We start from the raw sequence: 20,287 nt of genomic DNA on the forward strand, positions 1-20,287 counted from the left end.
GAGTTTCTTTACCTGTGAGAGAGCAACCAGTAGCTACAGTGGGGGGGTTTAATAAATGATGGCCAGTTGCCTGCTTTTATAAATAAAGTTTTATTGGAATACAGCCATACTCATTATCTATGGCTGCTTTCTGCTACAAAGGCAAAGTTGAGAAATTACAACAGAAATTGTATGGCCCATAAAATCTGCAATGTTTACTATCTGTCCTTTACAGTAACCGTTTGCCAATCCCTGGTCTGTGAGGTTGCTGTATGGACCAGAAATTATTCAACACAGTGCTTGGTACATGGTAGCTGTTTCATTAGATCATTATTCAAGTAAGGGAAAGGTTAAAGTCGTACAAGGAAGAAAATGTTTCAACTGCCAATTCCTGTCGATCAATGAATCCTTAACCCATCTGAGAAGAAGCTGTTGCCCAAAGTGCTTCACTCAGTTGACAGAAAAGATCTTAACCTGCTCTTTACTCTATGGAAAAATGATGTGGGGTAAATGGAAATTAAAAAGACACTGAGATACCACTTCTCACCTATCAGACTGGCAAAAATCTCAAGTCTGACAGCATATTCTGTTGGTGAGGCCCTGGGGAAATACTCTCATGCATTTTTACCGGGAGTGCAAATTGTTGAAACTCTAGGGAGTGAAACTTGGCAAAATTAGCAAAATTCCATATAATTTACTCATTGATTGTCCTTGGGAATCTAATCCTTAAGATATCTGGCAAAAGTACAAGTGTGCACAGGGTTATTCATTACAACATTTTTCTGTGAGAGCAAAAGACTGAAAATAGCCTGAATGTTCCCCCACAGGGTGCTGGAAAAGAAGGAGTTAAAGCAAGTTGCTTGTGATCCATTTTCCTCTGATTACCAATGAGATACTGGGGTTGAGGGAAGAAGGTAAGTGACCTGAATTAAGCTTTGTGTAAACATATGAACTAGATCATTGGGCAAATAGAATAATTAATTAATTAATTAATTAATTTTTTTTTTTTGCTAGGAGGAGAGTCCTCATCAAGCAGGAAAGCCCTGGTTTAGGACATTATGATAAATAAACCTTCATAGATTGATGAGTTATGACCCTCTGGAGAATGTCACATGAGCCCTTCAAATTTCTTAGGTGTAAACCTGGAGATGTTGAAAAATCATGTTTCCTGCTATGTGAGGGACTTGTACATCTCATTGGAAACCTCATCTGTCACTCTGGGCCAAAAAGTGTGTGTGTGTGTGTGTATAAAAAATATGAAAAAGAAGGATGTGAGGAGCCACATGGGATAGGATAGCCTGGATTTCTCCCTCCATTACCAGTGTACCTCGGTCACTTGAATCCTTAAAATTATTAGTAAAGCTTGATTCTGGATGAGATTCCTGATTGAGCCAATCTCATCCTTTATGTTGGTTAATCCACCTAAAGGAGTGGCAGCTGCAGGTTAATGGAGTGAAGAACACCTAAATACACTGATGGGGAATGATTTCCATGATATACTCCTGGTGAAAAAAAATCAAAGGGCAGAATAAGGCATATAACATGCCGCTCTTCATGCAAGAACAGGGCAAGGATACAGTTATATGCAAGTATCGGCTTGCCTATGTGAAATAAGCACCGAAAGCTTAAACCAAAGGCTAATAACCATGTAACTGGGGCAGGAAGAAGGCACAGGACACAGCGGCAGGGGATGCACGTGACATCTCTCTGAAAACGCTCTATACATGTAAAAACATACAATTTGCACTTGGAATATAAATGTTATAGATTAAAAAACACAATGACATTTTTAAAATCCATTAAAATTGAAAAGATTCTGAAACAAATGAAACAATTTATATATAAAAGTTAGAATATGACCACATAGAAAAAAAAAAAAAAACTTAAGCAACTTAAGTTTGAGTCTTTAATTGTACATCTTTAATGTAATATAAAATGAAGACTGAAAGCAAATTTTAAAACTTAATTTAATATTCTTGGGGTGGCTGGGTGGCTCAGTCGGTTAAGCGTCCAGCTCTTGGTTTCAGCTCAGTTCATGATCTCATGGGTTGTGAGATCAAGCCCAGACTTGGGCTCCATGCTCAGCGGGGAGTCTACTTAAGAGTCCCTCCCACTTGCATGTGACTGCACTTGCTCTCTCTCTCTCTCTTAAACAAATAAATCTTTTATAAAAACAAAAAAACACCATTTAAAAAAGACTTCATGTAATATTTTTATTGTGAGTGGTAATATTAGTGCTTGTATTTAAATATATATATATATATATATATATATATATATATATATATATACACACACACATTAAAATAAATAAGTTTTGTTAAGAACCAATATTTTTAGTGAAAAAGAAAATAAATGCAAATATAGTACCAGAGAAGTTAAACATTCTGTAAGGCTATGTTTGATTTGGAAATAATGTATGAATTCAGGTTATTTTTTTATTTAAAAATGGTATTTTCAGGGGGCCTGGGTGGCTCAGTCAGTTAAGCATCTGCCTTCAGCTCAGGTCATGGTCCCAGGGTCCTGGGATTGAGCCCTGTGTTGGGCTCTTCACTCAGTGGGGAGTCTGCTTCTCCCTCTCCCTCTAACCCTCACCCTTGTTCATGCTCTTGCTCTCTCAAATGAATAAATAAAAAATCTTTTAAAAAATAAATAAATAAGTTTTTTTCTAGCTCTAACATGTATTGAAACAGCCCAGAAACAGTGATGGTCCAGATATGATGGGTGTCCCTAGTATTTAGATTGTGATTTCTAAATACCATTCTCCACAAAGAAAGGAGGGCTTCTTGGAGGAATGGCTGACTCCAGGTCTGGTACTGGATGGGCTTGTACATCTAGTTGTACTAGAAACACGGAAACTATCAAAGACTTGTGGATCCTGTGTCAAAAGGGCAAAAAGTCAACGTGAAGTTGTTCCCCGTGACTGAAAGGGAACAAAGTGAAAGTGCGTGAAACAGGATAGAACAAGATAAACAATACCACAAACAGACAAACCCAGAATGTAAGACATTCTTCAACAATTGACCTGTTTTCTTGACAAGTCAATGGCATGAAAAAAAAAATGGACCTGGGAGGGAGTTGTTACTCGAGATATAACAACAAGCTGGAATGTGTGACAGGCTTCAGTTGCATGGCGACTCAAACCAGTATCTGCACGATGACATTTTTGAGATGGTCAGGAAACACAAACATTGACTGGAAACTACATGATGCCAAGGACTTATTGTTATTAGCATTTGTCATGATAGTGGTATTATGATTCTGGAAGAAAATACCCACTGTTTTTTCAGAGGTGTGTATACCTATGTAGGGACGAAATTACATGATGTCTGAGATTTCCTTTAAAATATGTTAACCACTACCCCCCCAAAACACAAAGGAAGTATGACAAAGTCCTACTGAAGACGGATAATGACATTTAATATGTTATTCTCTTCCCTTTGCTTATGTGTTTGTCATAATATGAAGAGAGAATCAAGAGAAAGCTGCTTTGGGAAAAGGTTTCACACAAAATGAAGGGGTGACATGATTTTTTGTGCTTTATTTTAAATTGGCCTGTGAGATCTGCCCATTTCACTCCAACCTCCTACAAGAGACTTCCCGTGAGACCTACAGTGATGGTGTTGATTCAGTGGGAGTTTATGTAGAGAAAGAAATAAATTTTATACAGGAAATGCCACCACAGTCAGCCTGGTGCTGAGCTATTCTCTCTTGCTACTGGAGGAAGGCATTTTAAAGTATTTTATTATTTCTCTAAGCACTCAGTCAGCTTGATTAATACACATAAAAACACATTTTCAATATGATAAAAAGAACTAGTCAAAATCTGCTTTTAGAGTAAAAAAAGAAATTAAAATCACTTTTCTCTATTCCAATAGCTGTACTGACATGGCAAGATAAGCCACTAAATGCCACTGGGAAGGATCTGTCACATACGCTGCCACTGAGTTCCAAGGCAGATGCGTGAGTAACCTTACCGATCCTACCTGGACTTTGTCAGATGTTATGATCAGTCCATTTGCGGACTGCTTTTAGCTAGGATTGCCATGATCTCAGCTTTTAACTTGGAGTGAGTAAGACCTAACAATTTTGATGACTGGGAAGATGTCAATATCGATACAGGTTTCTTTGTGCTAAAACTGTAGAACTGATATGAGATAGGTGGTGATAAAGCTGGAAAAGACCAAAGTTAGACAACTAACCTTTGATGCTCTTTCCTAGCTTAAGAGGATTTTTACATAAATTCCTCTGCATGCAGGCTGGGATTTTATAACGCAAAGGTATACTTTGGAACAAACTTGGCGAGACCACTGTTTATCGTCAGCAAATTACTTAGAATGAAGTAGGACATGAGAACCTAAAAGTGAACACATGCTAACATGCTAAATCCTGCTTACCTTTCAAAGCCGATCTGCCGAAACGTCTTTTCCCATGTGGAGCCTGCAGACAGAAGGAAAGAACATAATTAATTGATGTGCACCAAGCATGCAGGTAGCTCTGTCCTGGTTTTGTACACCCTGGTAGATATTTGGTTTTAGAGTTAAGTGGAATGAGTCTTCCGGCAGATGCACCGTTCTTCGCCTCCAGTCCCCAAATGGCCCTTTAGAGAACAATCCACATAATGTGCAATGTGACAACGCTCTCTAAACATCTGAGTGTGTCACAATAACATGTCAAAATTAATGCAACAGCGTCGTGTAAGCTGTACTCTGAAATTCAACGTTTAATTTCATGGGGCACATGGAAAGCTGGTTGGCTCTCTGAAGATCCAACTCATTATACCAGGTCTTTACTTCCCTATTGTTGAATCACAATGATTAACATTTCTTTCTTTTTAAAGCTAAACATTTAAATCAGAAGTCTCTTGAATGCAAAAATACTGTTTCCAGTAACATGATTTGAAGAGTAGTATATCCAAATCCATAAAAGAACAGCTAGTTTTAAAAAAAACAGATTTTCTATAATTTTTTCATGTAATAGTTCTTGCCTACATTATAGGCATAATAATGTTCTGAGTACTTGATATAAAGAAAAGTGCTAATTTTTATCAAAGACCACTTTAATAAAAACTCTGCATTAATAAAAGTTAAAGGTCTTTACTAACCCCACGGTTTTACATTTTACATTAATCACTGGCAAAATTATTTTGATTTCAGTAAACACCCACCTAGCCCTAAATTTGTGAGTTGTGCTATGCTCTAACTGCTTGATAATCACAGCAGATAATCACTATTTTTCTGTACAATTTAGTTCTGCAAATAGGAAATGGTAGATTCAGCGTTGGGTCTCCAGAGGCAGCTGAAAATCTACCCTTCTTCCTTTTCTCCAGTCACAGTTAACTAGGATGGTGCTATGTTTCTTTCTTGAGAACTCTGCCTCTAATGCTTTACTGTCAGGTGACAAGTCAGTGTCTCCTAGGCATTAGTCTTCTGGAAAGGCAGGAGATTATATTTTCCCCAGCCCCTCTGAGGACTGACTGAGCTAGTTCCAAGAGAGCATGAACATGGTGCTTCACTATGGGCTTTGAGTTCATATACTTGGTGATGATGAAGCATTTTAAGTAAGTATTATACATAATAAAGGACTACATTTTGTATATGAACTACACACATGCACACACACAAATTTAAAACAGATTCAGGCTTATCTCCTCAGATGAAGTCACTCTTGTCCAACTGAATTCCAATATGCTTTGCTGAGTAGAAGTAAAAGTCATGGAAGTTTAGTTAACCAGCCCAGGAATTTCCATGGCTCCTCGTCCAGGGGAGTACGCCTATATGAATGTCATCTGTCCTGTGAATCACATGCAAGACAATTCGAAATCCCTATCTCAGGAATTCTTAGAAGACGATTATCCTGCCCCAGAGATACTAGCAATTAAGCCACTGGCAAAACATAACATAATCTGAGTCAGAAACCACATAAAGACAGCTGGCAACTGCCCGGCCCAAACAGAGGAGTGGGAGAGATTGAGAGTCTCCTGCCAAGTGAGAACCAGACAGTCTGAGCTCAGACCAAGTGGGGAGGGTCTAGGGGAGCCTGGAGTGGTTGGTAAGGGGGTTCAGATGCTATTCTTCTTGACTCGCTTCCAGGGAGAAACAAAGCACCTTTACATTTTTTCTACATTTTCTTTTTTTTCCCCCCAGATCTGCTCAGTGTATTCCTAAACTGATTTTTTAAATAAATTTTTAAGAAAATCCCCCTTTTTAATAGACTCCATCTATTATCAAGGTAAAATAAAAATAAATCATTCTGTGATACTGCACTGTCAGGCTTTTAAAACATGAAATTTTAATTAAGAAATAGGTTCCATCTTCACATTTCTTAGAAAAGTAAACTTACTCAAATAAGCAGAACAAGATAAGAGTTTTCAGTGCAAGGCTTCCAGCACTCCTTAGAATAAATATTTTCAACCAATCAACCAAGCACAACAGAGATGGTAGAAAAACGACTTCCTTCTAGTAGTTAGATATTAATTTAATTGATAATTTAAGCATCTTACATACAACAGGCATTCATCTTTGACTGCTGTTGATATTCTATGAACCATCTTACTATGTGAGGTACAGGACCGAATATATTAAAATATGGTTTCTGCCCTCAAACACCACATACCCTAGAGGTTTGGGTTTTTATGTCTTTTGTGAGCACTTAGTCACGATGAAATGAGAAACACACAATAAATGGAACAGACATATCCAGATCCTTTGGCACCAAGAATATTTTTGACAGCTCATTATTCAGTTGTTGGGGAATTCTTTTAAAGCCATTAACCATGTTTTACATGGTAAGGTAATATTATTCTCTTTTGCTGGAGCAGTCCGACAGGGAGAGAAAAGTAGGGAAACAAAAGTAGCTGGCAGACTTCCTCGGTTCAACACTTTTTAAATGAGATTTATAATATGGAGAAGTCTAAAACATGTTACATTCTTCAGGGGAAAGCGAAGGACAAAACAACGAAGAGAAAAGTATATAGCATAGAGAAACGGACAAAGCTTAGAAGGATTTTTCCTGTCCAATTGTAGATGAAGTTAGAAATAATGAACTATGATTCCTCACTCCCAAACGTCCCCTTGATAGCACCAACATCCAGCAACAGAACTGAAATCTGGAACGGAGCAGCACAGCGTCCAGAAGCGACAAACACACCCTAGACTCAAAGTCATTCAGTCTGCAGAGCAAGTTTCTCATGTCTTGTGTGCCCAAGGAGACAAAATGCCCTTTAGCACCCTGCAGCACCGACATTCTAAGGGAGTGGAGGTGGGGACTGCTATGCCTAGAAGCTCAGGACATTTCCTCCTCGAATACATTCATCAACAATTGCTCCTTTACAAACAAAACTCTATGTATCTCTTCTCTCTCCCCTTTCTCTCTCTCCCTCCCTCTCTTCCCCCATTTTCCTATTGGCCTCTGCAGATCCAAGCTCCAGTTCTTTCCATTAGACAAAGAAGTTATGGAAACTTCTTTTCTCGGGAGCTACCTTCCCCAGGCCCATGAGCTGACTCTGCTGGGGCTCCCAGTCCTACTACCTCTCCTGCCCTGGCCTAGCAGGCAGGGAAATCTAGGAGATTCGGGACCCCAGAGTTCTGAGATTCTTTACTCACAGCCTTGTCATCCTTTGGGGGCTATATTCTTGTCTTTCCTTCCTTCTTCATTTTCCTTTCCTTACTCTCCTTGCTATGGAATGATCTGTCACCCTGATCTGGCTATAATATGGAATTCAAAACAACTTTTTAATTCTACAAATTTTGTGTGTCTGATTATTAACTTAAGCAGCACGCCAGAGCCTCTAGTAGAAGTTATATCATCAAACACCTTCCCACACCACCCTCCATCCTGTGACTTTCCCTATGTTAATTTTGTTTAGCCCTCAGCATGCCCAGCAGGAGTTCAATTTGTACAAATACACATAGATAGAAGGCCACATGCCAATATGTCACTTGAAGATGAGGGGACAGGGCTGATTAATTTTTACTTCTTTTAGTTTTTTTGTAGTAGTCATTTAAAGTCATGGGATTTACTTGTCCCCTGAAACCAGACATATGAGTTCCAGGGTTTGCAACCAGGTCCCTTTCAGTTTGTAATTTTCTGTTTTTCATAAACATTAAGGAAAATGCAAAAATCTATCTTTATGTTGTAAATTGGTTACTTGCTTTATTATCAGTTTCCTCTGTGAGTACTGTTCTCATTCTTTCAATCAACTTGTTGCTCAGTTTCTAATACAAAAAGTAACTGGATTTTCCCCCTAGGCTTCATAATGCAGTGGTGAAACTGGTAGCCGAATGAGGCAGAGATTTTCTTCTAATTGAGCAGTTTTATACCAAGTATGTCTCAGATGTTGAGAGCCACTTGAACTTGGACCTGCACCTCTGTATTTTTCAAAATAATTAGCAGAAAAGGACTAATAATTCATAGAAGTGGTAGATTTTTGCCAGCACATTCCTATAAAAATGGAAGTGTTTTTTATATATTGCAAGGGCTGCCAAGCAGCTGAACATGTGACCTGGCACAGAAACTGGTGATCAAACACAAATATCAGGAAATGATACCGCTTCGAAGATTTCTGGTGAAAGCTCCATTTACATTATTTTTAACTCTTTTTTTTAAGATTTTATTTATTGACTAGAGAGAGAGAGTGAGAAAGAGAGAGCACAAGCCAGCAGGGAAAGGCAGAGGGAGAGGGAGAAGCAGACTCCCCACTGAGCAGGGAGCCCAACACAGGAATCAATCGATCCCAGGACCCTGAGATCATGACCTGAGATGAAGGCAGACACTCAACCATCTGAGCCACCCATGTGACCCTATTTGTAACTCTTACAAAGATTTTCACATGTACTCTAAGAGCCAAGATTTAACCATGCATCAAACGTTGACCATAATGTGAAATCCTAGAAGAAAAATAGATCTTCTCAATGGGTCAGTAGTGACATTCACTTTGCAAATATTATGATGCTCTGCTGTTGAATGATAGCTAAAATCTAGTAACACAGAAATGGTTGCTCTAATGGATATGAACCCAAGTAATGCAACTTTCTGAGGCAATGAGCATGACTGCAGCACTTTGGGTTATATGCTGAGACCTGTAAAATTCTCTGAGTTCTAATTCCCAGATGAGATTTGTCATTAATTGGTTAAAAGTAACTGTAAAAGATAGAGGTAGAAAAAAAAAAACTTCACCATCCCATATTTAATAATTTTCGTATTAAATGACCAATATATTTTTTAAATCATTTTCACCTCTACCTAGTACTATCTCCTGCTCTGTCATCAGTAAATAGATGACACACCCCTTTATGTACCCAGTAACTTTCATTCAGTTGCATACTTGGGTTTTCATTTCACTTACCCTTTGTCAGTTCTTTTCATAATATGTCTTAATTTTACATCATCTAGAGGTGATTGCTCATAAATAAGGGTCAGAATTCTTCATTCTCACTAACAATATGGTGGTATATATAGAACATATGATCGTAAACAGCTTTATATTTTTCCTTATTTGTAAAATAATATACAGCTGACCTTGAACAATGTGAGGGTTGGTGGTGCTGACCCCTGCGCATTTGAAAATCCACATATAACTTTTGATTCCTCCGTAAACTTGCTACCAATAGCCTATTATCGACCCGAAGCCTTACCAATCACATTAACACCTATTTTGTATGTTACATGTATTCTATACTGTATTCTTACAATAAAGTCAGCTAGAGAAAAGCAAATGTTATTAAGAAAATAATAAGGAAGAGAAAATACATTTACAGTACTATAGTTTATTTATTGAAGAAAATGTGTATGCGAATAGACCCACGCAGTTCAAACCCATGTTGTTGTTAAGGGTCAACCGTAGATCATGACAAAATGTGGAAATACTTACGATCTTTTATTTTTGCATAAACACCCCTACACACGAAAACTCTCACATTCATATTGTACATATACACTAAGGATCGTCCTATTTTGAAATTTGCTTTAATCACTTAGTAATATATAATGTAACTCTTTCCATGTCAATAAATATAGGCATATAGCCATTTTATTACCCATGTAGTATTCCATAATTTTTTATAAATGCAAGTTTTTATTAATATTTATATTCTATCTACATTTTTGCTATTAACCATAAGAATGTGTTGAATACCTTTTAAATGTATCTTTGAATATTTGTTCCATTAGTACTTTGAGATAAATTCCTAAAAATAGAATATGTCATCATCTATGCATATATATTAATACAGTATATATTAATATAGTAATGTAAATGCATATATTATGCATATATGTGCATCATATTTGATAGTATTAATCAAAATTTTAACCCTAAATCTTTTTCAAATACATGTCCTTGATCAAATTCAGTTTATGAATCGGTTTGCCTTTTATAAAATATTTTATTTTAATTTACATTTTCATAATTAGTAATGAAATTAAACAGATTTTCCTAGGTTTTTAAGATTTTAATATTTTGTATTATGAATCGCTTGTTCATGCTCACTGCCCATTTGCCTATTAGATGTTTGTCTTTTATCCTATCGATTTATAACAACTCTTTATATATTATAGTTCATATTACCAAATGTGGAAAGTCTACAGGAAATGCATTTTCTTTGTAGCTTAAAAACCAGATTACTTAATTATTTTATTTTCCTGAATAGAACTGATGAATTTTTGCATTTAATCAATTTCTATCATTTGAGCTTTTCAATTTTTCAGTCTACAAGTTTGTTGCCCCAGTAGGTGGGAACAAATATTACATTTATTTCTTTGCATCCAAATATCGCAACTCCAGGAGGTCTTCAGCATAATATATGTTTTATGCTGTCATCTGAGTTGACTGGTCAGTCTGAAACAAAACCTATTACCAGTATTCGCTCTTTGTGGAGACTAGGACAGGCCTATTCAGAAATATTCAGCAAGTCTATTTACAAATATGCCACACTCTTGTCTATGAATGGAGGGTGTTACAACACCATGAAAGATTTTCTTTTGAAAAATTATCTTCAGAGTACTCTAAAATGAAATGTAACTCCTAAATAATTAATCTCTTCATCAAAAAATGGATTTTTAAAGATAATTGTTGAGTACAAAATTTCTGGTTTAAGATTGGATCTGGGGAGCCTGACTGGCTCAACTGGTGGAGGGTTCAACTCCTGATCTCTGGACTGTGAGTTTGAGCCCCATGTTGAGTGTAGAGATTACTTAAAATCTTTAAAAAAAAATTGGATTTTAGTGGCAGTCTGTGATGTTTCTTCTACCAACTTCCCCAATAGCTATGGACATACTGGAAGTGAGAAACACACAGACACGCAAACACACACACACACACACACACACACACACACACACACACAGAGTAAATCTATTTTCAAGAATCTCAGAGGAACTTTCACAAGTAGGTCAACCAAACTGAATTGTGAAACTCAGCTTGTAGTGTTCTGTGCATTTGTCTCCCCTGGAAACCAAACAAACCAGCCAGCCCTACAGAAGGTAAAAGTATGTTCCATTCTCTTCCCACCATACTCCCCCTGGTTCAGAAACACAGATCCATACACAACAGGAAGTGGAAGTTGTACCTTCTGTGCACTGAAGGCCTCTTTCTGAGGAAGCCAAACTCCTGTCCCTGTCATTGTCACCATCACTCTGCCCTCACCTGCCCTCCCTGCCTTCCAGATCTTCCCACATCCACTCCAACCCCCAGAAACAACTGACAACAAGTGTGTGTGTGTGTGTGTGTGTGTGTGTGTGTGTTTGACTATGTATATGTATATTTGTGTATGTGTATATTTGTGTCTGTGTGTGTGTGTACACGTGTGGAAAGTGATAGACAAGAGGTAAGGAAACCAACCCCTTTTGGCCCAGTACCTTTTGGGGCACATAGTCCTCATCAGGGAAAAGTTATAGGGATACTTAGGGTCTGAAAATCCCTGGCAATTACCTATCCCGAGAACTAGAAATAGCCTAAATAGTCAATGATTAGAAAATGTTTATATACACTGTTGACACATGGTGGAATAGTATGTGACATTAAAATTACATTTGTAAACAGAAACTGATGAGATAATGAGACTCAGAACCTCTACAGAACTTAACTGAAATTGTAGTTGATGTGATGTCCCATTCATTCAAATAAAGTTTTCCATAATGCCAAATGATTTTTGCTGCTTCTTCAGCAAGAGCATTTAGAGCATAAGATAATCAGGGATGGGAGTTGGGAGAAACTAACAATTTTTAAAGAGCCCGCTGGTCAAGAAAGATGACCCAGTTAAGCAAAAAAAAAAAAAAAAAGGTAAATGAATGTGAAATGAGGGATTGGAGAGAGGGAATCAAATACGGTAGAGGGACCAGCTTTGATGAGGGCATTCATATATTTTAGCTCTTGGAGAAGATGGGTAATATGTGTAGAAAAGTCTCAGTAGAATTACAGAAAAGATCATGTGGAAGAGGGAGACTGAGAAGTACATGGAAGGTCAGGAAGTGGAAGCAGTGAGGGCATACTTCTCTTTTTAAAAGCCAAGCCTAGGGACACCTGGGTGGCTCAGTTGGTTAAGCATTTGCCTTCAGCTCACGTCATTGTCCCAGGGTCCTGGGATCGAGTCCAGCATCAGGCTCTCTGCTCAACAGGGGAGCCTGCTTCTCCCTCCCCTCTGCCCCCTGCCTGCTCCTGTTCTCTCTCACTCTCTCTCAAATAAATAAATTAATAAAATCTTAAAAAACAATGGCTACTTGAGGTGGGGAGGGGGCGGGTGGGGGGTTGGGAAGAGCCAGGGCAAGGGCAGTGTGGCTCCTGAGGTGAAGCTCTATGGAAGTCCTACTAAACTAAAGACAGGGAAGCAGGGTGAGCAGAGAGGAAGGATAGTACTAGATTCCTTAGCAGGTAGGACAGGAGAAGACTGAGCAGGGAGAGACTCTGAGACCACAGGAGACAGACGAGGGAGAACACGGTGGACCGTCTCGGCAGCAGAGCGCCGAACAGTTCCTGTGGCACTCTTTAAAGAGGACAGGGAGTGAGGAATGTAAGCAACGGATATACAAAAACGCATCCTGGTTGATTGCCTACTTGGATAACTGCAGTCACTACACAATCCATATATAGATTACTTTTTTCAGGGAATGATGTTATGTAGAACACTGAAATTATACAAATAAAGCCATCTGTTCTAGACAAATTAGAAGACACTGAAGGATCCAGCCATGTTCTTTAGGACGAAGAACAACCTTCATTGTGGAAGCTTAGAATGCAGGACTGCCTCTGAATTCTCCCCACGCTATGCTCCGAAACCGACTTTAAAACTCAACCCCTTATGTCCATGTTTGTTTTCTCATAGAAGTTGACTACAGAAGACATTCCAGGAATGATTGTTTCAGTTGTTTCAAAGCCAGATGTATGGGAGTTTCCTGCACAGCCTCACAAGTGATGCATTTGCGCAGAAAACTGCTTGAATTTGACTTCGGACTTTTTAGCCTGCAGCACTGTGATGATGACGTGCCCATTCTCCAGCTTATTGAAACTCTCAGATGCTTGCATAAGATTCCATTCCTGCTCATTCTTATAAGAACTTCACAATATGGCTTGAGATAAAAATTTAATGAAATAAAGATCTATAAGAAATGAGTGGAAAATCACTAGAAAATGATAATTGTTAAAATTCACAGTCTACAATCCACCTCTGGTGGTGTTCAGATCTGGGGACCATAGGGGATCACAGTTGAAAATTCATGAGCAGCCCATTAGAAGAAAGGCCCGAGTTCTAGCAGGAGACCAAGTTAGAGCATCACCTTAAAGACGGCATCAGGGGCCTGGTCATCTCGGTCCTCATAGGTCACCATATCTTCATAAGTTAATTTTAGCTCACGTGTACTTATTTTCTAGGTCTCAAATATAAAACTTTACATTTCAGAGTCAGTGATGCACAGCTTTTATCCTTTCTTAAACTAGCTTGCTGTTTTGTATACTTATCTAGACTGCACCAACAATGCTAATTTCCCTCCATCTTGGGGTGTCAGTTTCCTCTCAAAACCAAAGATGACGTATCTGAAATTTCAACAGGGCACTTGGCAGTAACTTAGCCCCACCAGCAAAATAACTTTGCCCTTGACTCCCTTCTCTACTACCTGTCTCAGTCAGCTATGATGCTGATATACTCACTTTAGGTCTCCAGGTTAATCGAGGCATGTCTAAAATGAGATCAGCAGCACCTTCTCACAAATCCAATGAAGACATATATTCAAAGCATCTGCACGGTGTCTGGCACAAAGTAGAGGAAGATAGCTGGTATCGGCCACTAATATATGGCTCTTGACCAGCATTGAAATGTACAAGGCCACAGTGCAGGCAGTACTTGGGAGCCTGAAAACTTTAATTGTACAGAATAACTACAGCCCAATTTCCCCTTGTCCACACACACACACACACACACACTCACTTCCAGAAAGCCATGCATTAAAATACATACGAATAAGCTTTGGCATCATTTCTCTTTTTAATTGGCACATCATTATGTTTTGTGGTCGGTTTCAGTTAATCCGTGTTCTAGTACATACTTTTCCTTTTAGTGCGTGTTTGCCAAAACTCTCCTAAAATTATCTTAGGGGAAAGGCAGTGAATGCATATTTAGGTTAAACCCATAAATAACCTCATTCATTTAAACTTAAGTCCTTCCGAAAGAGGTTACCAAGCGAATACAAGTATTCAAACTGGTGTTTATGAGGTTGTCCTTGAAAGATACACATGAGAACGTGAATCGCGTGGGAGAGCTCTTGTCATTTCCTATGCTGCTGGTCCCAGGCATACGCCACACCCACAAGAGAGGTGGTGGAATAATGAAATGCAAAGTTGTCCTACAAGATCTCTTTAAAAACAACTGTATTTTCTCCACTAAAAATGCACTTACAGTATTCTTCCGAGAGAAGGAAGAAGATAGAGTTATTTCAGTTTTCTTATTTCCCAGTATTTATAGAACATTGGCAAGCATTTCAACGGAGGATACTTAGTTTCCCAGGACGAGGATTTTCACTTTTATGTTCCTTCGGGCGTCTTTTATGACGTTACAGTTCCTTTGTATGGTTTGTGGCTTTCTTTACACTAACTACCAACTCCCCTTTGCCAGAAGTGTGTGCCAAAGAGTGATGTTCACTTGTAAAAATTAAATAAAGCAACCCTGGAGGACATTTGATAGCCGGAAATTTTATGACAAAGAAAAACGTATGAAGCATATTTAGTTGAAAACTGCAACAGCAGCAGCTGAGACCTTGTTTCCTCTGAACATGGGTCAAATACAAAGTGCAGACTAAAGACAGTTATATCTATTTATTATATGGAGCGCTAGGTAGCTTGCAGTTCCTCATTTTTAATACAACTGATAAAATATGTACTATGCTATGTCATAAAATATTTAATGCATGTAGAAAAATCTCCTGTTGTCCTCTTTTTAAAACTTTTCTTAAAAACTTTTATTTCAAGATCACTTTATTCCTGAGAACACTGCATATTTCCAAATAATTCAGTCTGTAAGTATTTTAATTATTTTTACTATTAAATGTCAACGATTACCTGTGGGTTAATATTATGGAAATAGTCTCTCATGCTTCATCCCCCCTTCTGGACTCTGAGAAACAAACTGAGGGCTTCAGAGGGGAGGGGGGTGGGGGAATGGGATAGGCTGGTGATGGGTAGTAAGGAGGGCACATATTGCATGGCACACTGGGTGTTATACGCAACTAACGAATCATGGAACATTACATCAAAAACCAGGGATGTACTGTGTGGTGACTAACATAATATAATAAAAAAATACTATTATAAAAAAAAGTCTTTATACTAAGTTTTCCGACTCCCTCATGAACCGAACCATAATAATATCACTGAACTTGAAAAAAAATATTATGGAAATAAAATTCACTCGTTATTTAATAATACCCATGAAAAAAGGTAAAAGTAAGATAGTCATTCAATTTATTCAATAGACTTTTTAAGCTGTAATACATGCTGAACAGTGGTAGTACAGCAGTAAACATGAATCTTACATTTACTGGGGGAGAAGTAATAAAAATAATCAGACTATATATGTATACATACATATACATATGTGTACATACCCACATGCATTCATACTATGGAGAAAATAAAGAAGAGAGAAGGATTAGGGAGATAAAAGTGCTACAGATTTAAAGATTTATTTATTTGAGAGAGAGAGAGTAAGTGTGAGTGGGGGGAGAGGGACTGACAGAGAGAGAAAGAACCCTCAAGAAGACTCCCTGCTGAGTCCAACGTGGGGCTCGATCCCAGGACCCTGAGATCATGACCTGAACCGAAATCAAAAGTTGGCCGCTCCACCAACTGAACCATCCAGATGCCCCAAAAGTGCCACAGATTTTAAAAGGATAAATCCTTGAAAAGATTTAAGGATAAAAGTGTGAAGTAATAAGTGAAGGATTTATTTATAATGAAATGCAACTCTTATGCTTTTAAATTTTTTGAGCCATCTTCAAGGTGGGTGATGACAATGGTGGCCCTCATTCATTCCATGAGCCAGACCCTCCTCAGCAGGCTGCCAGTTTTCCTTAGAGAAATACGAACACGGATTTTTTTCATTTCAGATGTTAGGAAATGCCTCCCCAGGACTCCCTCTCTGATTCAGTTTGCACTCTGGGGTGGAGACCCCTAATGGGAAAGGTACAGAAAACAAGGGTCTTCCAATGTCAGCTTGAGTGAGGACGCTGAAGTCAAGATTTGACCCGCAGAGATGTTTTTTGGCTGACCACAGCCTGGGGAGCAGGGGTGTGCTGGGGGCAGCCGGCACAGCTCCGGGCCTCTTCCTTACTCTATGGTCAGTAGTATCACATCCACAGCTGGGCGACACCCATGGTTGGGGTAGGTCAGGGTATTTATGCCATGGAAATCAATAAATACCACAAAGCAGGTGGGTTTCCTTGAATATCTGGTTGAACGCCAAATTCTCCAGTGTACCAGCAGATGAGACCTTAGCAGGTGGCCACCTTAGCACCTGGGAAGGTTCAATTCAATCAGACAGATGGAATAGGCTAAAATAGGGCACTTTGAAAATCTGGGCCCAATAAATCAACTGGAGAGAAAAGCAGGTTACAATGAACCCAACTAGGTAGACACTTCAGTCATCCAGACTTCCATTTGATGCTAAGTTGTGCATTTTTGTCCCTCCAGTACTCTGCTTTCAGGAAAAAAGAAATCATTGAAACAAACTGAAAGCCAGATTTCATGAAAAGGATGGAGTTGAGGCTAATTCTGGTCCCGTCAGCAAATACCCCGATCCTCTCTCCGGGACTGGCCTGCAGAGATGAACAGCCCACGGGACTCTGAGATGCTCTTGTTGGAGCAAGAAGACAAGAGCTTCTTGCAAAGATCTGCAACAGCAGGAGTCTACAGGGCTAATTATCAGCTGAGTAGAAGACACAAACTAGGCACTCTATTGAACTCGTCCTTCTTTATCCTGAGGTTTTACTGGAAACGATGAACTACGCAACCTCACACACCCCATGCCAGCCTGCTTCTGTAAAGAAACAATGAAAAGGTTTTACTCATGGCTATTTTTCACTTAGTAGCCACCAGGAAGGAGGGACAGGCGTGTGCTTGTCATCTGGGTCACACACGGGAGAAGGAGGCAAGCTGCAAACTTCCTGAATGTCCTTCCTGTGCATCCTCTCTTCTCCCCAGAGACCGGCAGCCACTTTTCCAAGTATTGTTATCAGATTCTCTCAGACGTCAGGATTTTCTTTACTTTTTTTTTTTTTTTTTTTTTTTTTTTTTACAGAGACCTCTTTTGAAAGCTTAAGTTCCCGGCCCCAAAAAAGCATCTGTGGAGGAACTCTGCCTTCCACACAGAAACTTGAAATCGGTTAGTTGGGGATCTCCATGGAGAGTTTCCAGGCCCCAGATAGGGAAGGGCTCCTCGGGCTCCCCGCTGCACCATGGGGAGAGGCTGATGGAAGAGAGTTCTGGAGCAGCCAAGCCTTTGCTTCAGAATCATGCTTTTTACTGATAAATACTGTGAACACTACATTCACATTTAAGAATGTCTGACTAATTTCTTGGCACAGAGCAGAATCCCTGAGTTTTAAATTTGAGCCAGTTGAAAAGCAATCAATGCACATTTAAAGCATACACCAAATATCAAGCATTTTAAAAGTGGATAGACAGATAGCTAGATAAATAGATAGATGTTGTTTTTTTAAATCTGAGGTATTCTGTAACACCTAAAATGAAGGGCAAAGCTTTCTTGGACAAACTACAGAATTTTCCTGTCTCTCTGTGGTTTTCCAGTAGTCCAACTCAAATTTTCAAGCCAGACTACCACTTGCAGACATAAGCTTTTCTGGGGGCTGATAACTATAGCAGGCTTCCTTTATTTTATTGTATACTCTCCATGCTTTAGGTCAAATTGGAGATATAAAAGCTGCATTTTTAGGGGAATAAAATGTTTATGATGAGGGCAGGAGACCAAAGCCCAAAGAACTTAGACGTGGATTAATGTATTTAGTCTAGGGAGGATTCAGAATTTCATAAGCATCCGCTTTCTTAATAACAATCCCATACCTTCTCATGGCAACACGGCTGCTAGAGCAGCCTTGCAGATGGGAAGCAGTACGGGCATGGAAGCAGTAAGGGCAGGCTCCCACAGGCCAGGAGGAAAGAGGACAGAGTCGCCTGATTTGCTCTGTGGTGGTTTCTCGGCTTCGCCACGTGCTTCTCACTTCCCCTTTGAGGGGAAGGAGCCAGGCTTTTACTTTTTTAATCTTCTGTTCTTAAACAGTTGCCTGGCACAGAAATGTTATAAATAAAAAATGAAAAAGGGGTATTATAGAAGACTAAATGTGATAAGCATGGAACAAATGATTTAACAGGTCCCTGGTCTCAATGCCATCGCATTCTGGCCCACAGCGACAGATCAGAACCAGGAGATTGTGATCTAACATCACAATAGCCAAAAGTTCCCCTTACTTATTAGTGACCTAAAGAGATGTGTGGCCACCTTCCTCAGAGTATCCATTTGTTCCCTCTTTTACTGGCCAGCACCTCTCCTCCCAGGCCATAATTCAAAGCAAAAGAACATTTAGAAGTAGCCCCTACATAGCATTGGGGATAAAAGGTGCCGAGTAAGACAAGTCTGGTCACAATCTCTCAAAGTGGAACACCGCACTTTCCTATTTCTGCAAAACTTTCACAACACTTCACCTTCATCCCTGCTTAATGGTGTAATTCAGATGCATTAACGGGAAAAGAAAAAAGGAGATTCTTGGTTTGTCTTAGTGCTGACTCAAAAAGATTTACTGCGCTTTGCTGAGGTTTTGGCGGCCTGCAGCCTCCCAGCTGCTGAAAAGGTATCCATGCATCAATCTTTATGTAAACACTCACGGCATTAACCACAGCTGCAACGTAAATTAGAGCCACAGAAAATATCCTTGTTTATGCGATGAGGTGGAGCCTCTCAACTGACTGCCCCGCTGAAATACACAGAAGCTCAGTAAAGAATCTGGAAAAGGTGTGATAGGAGCCGCACATGCTTGCAGACATCGCTCAGGCATGCCAGTGCCTTGTGAATGGGGACATCCCACAGCACGCTGTCTTCCCTGAACTCATTCAGAATGGGGCAGAACCGCCACGGGAGCAAAGGAGGTCTGAATGCTTTTGACCGGATTCCTACACCTATTCCTGCATCTGCAAGTAAGACTGGAATGTCTGAACCAAAGAAGAGAAAGCTCTCACTGATTGCTTAGTGTAAACAATAATTGTGTTTCAGAAGTTTCACATTTGGGGGCCATTCCAAGTGAGGCACAGGTAGGTGCTGGCTGCACACACTCTCACCTGAGGGGCTGGGAAACAGAACGTCACTGGCGAGGTGGTGAGAAGAGACTGTTCCCACCACTCTCTCAGACCTCATTCATGGCCAGCCCTTAGGACAGAGGCTTTTATTCTCACCCATCTTTTTTTTTTTAAAGCTCTTCCACAGTGTTTAATGGAGTTTGACACAAACTGGTAAATGGACGGGATGTCAGAGTAAACATATGCTTGACCCAACAGGATCTTGAGTTTACAGAGTTCTAGTGGCTTCTTAGCTGGGGGTGAAGGAGGGCACTAATATTTACCGAGCACCCAGTACGTGCACGGATGGACAGACACTGTCTGTTCACAGTTGCTTTTTCAGGTTCTCGCTATACTTTGGAGAGAAAAAGGTTGTAACTCTAAGATACTATTTCAAAAACAAGTATCTAGGGAGCTATTAAAGATAAGAATTTTATAATTCTGTTACAAAGCTCAAACATGCCTTAAGTTCAGAGAAAG

General features: G+C 39.4%; 1 protein-coding gene across 5 annotated transcripts in view; it reads right to left on the reverse strand.

Annotated features, from left to right (window-relative positions):
* Nucleotides 1-20,287, reverse strand: part of PIEZO2 (piezo type mechanosensitive ion channel component 2) — a 450,496-nt gene that overhangs the window by 215,521 nt on the left and 214,688 nt on the right. For all 5 annotated transcript variants that reach the window (XR_006778951.2, XM_045793888.2, XM_045793887.2 and 2 more), the window contains exon 4: nucleotides 4,377-4,419. Coding sequence is in view for 4 of the 5 variants with exons in the window: in XM_045793888.2 (XP_045649844.2) it covers nucleotides 4,377-4,419 (43 nt within the window). In the remaining variant the exon portion in view is untranslated. The remainder of the gene's footprint in view (nucleotides 1-4,376; nucleotides 4,420-20,287) is intronic.

Source organism: Ursus americanus, chromosome 19, assembly GCF_024610735.1.
Source record: "Ursus americanus isolate L20-20 chromosome 19, mUrsAme1.1.p, whole genome shotgun sequence".
Classification (NCBI taxonomy): Eukaryota; Metazoa; Chordata; class Mammalia; order Carnivora; family Ursidae; genus Ursus; species Ursus americanus.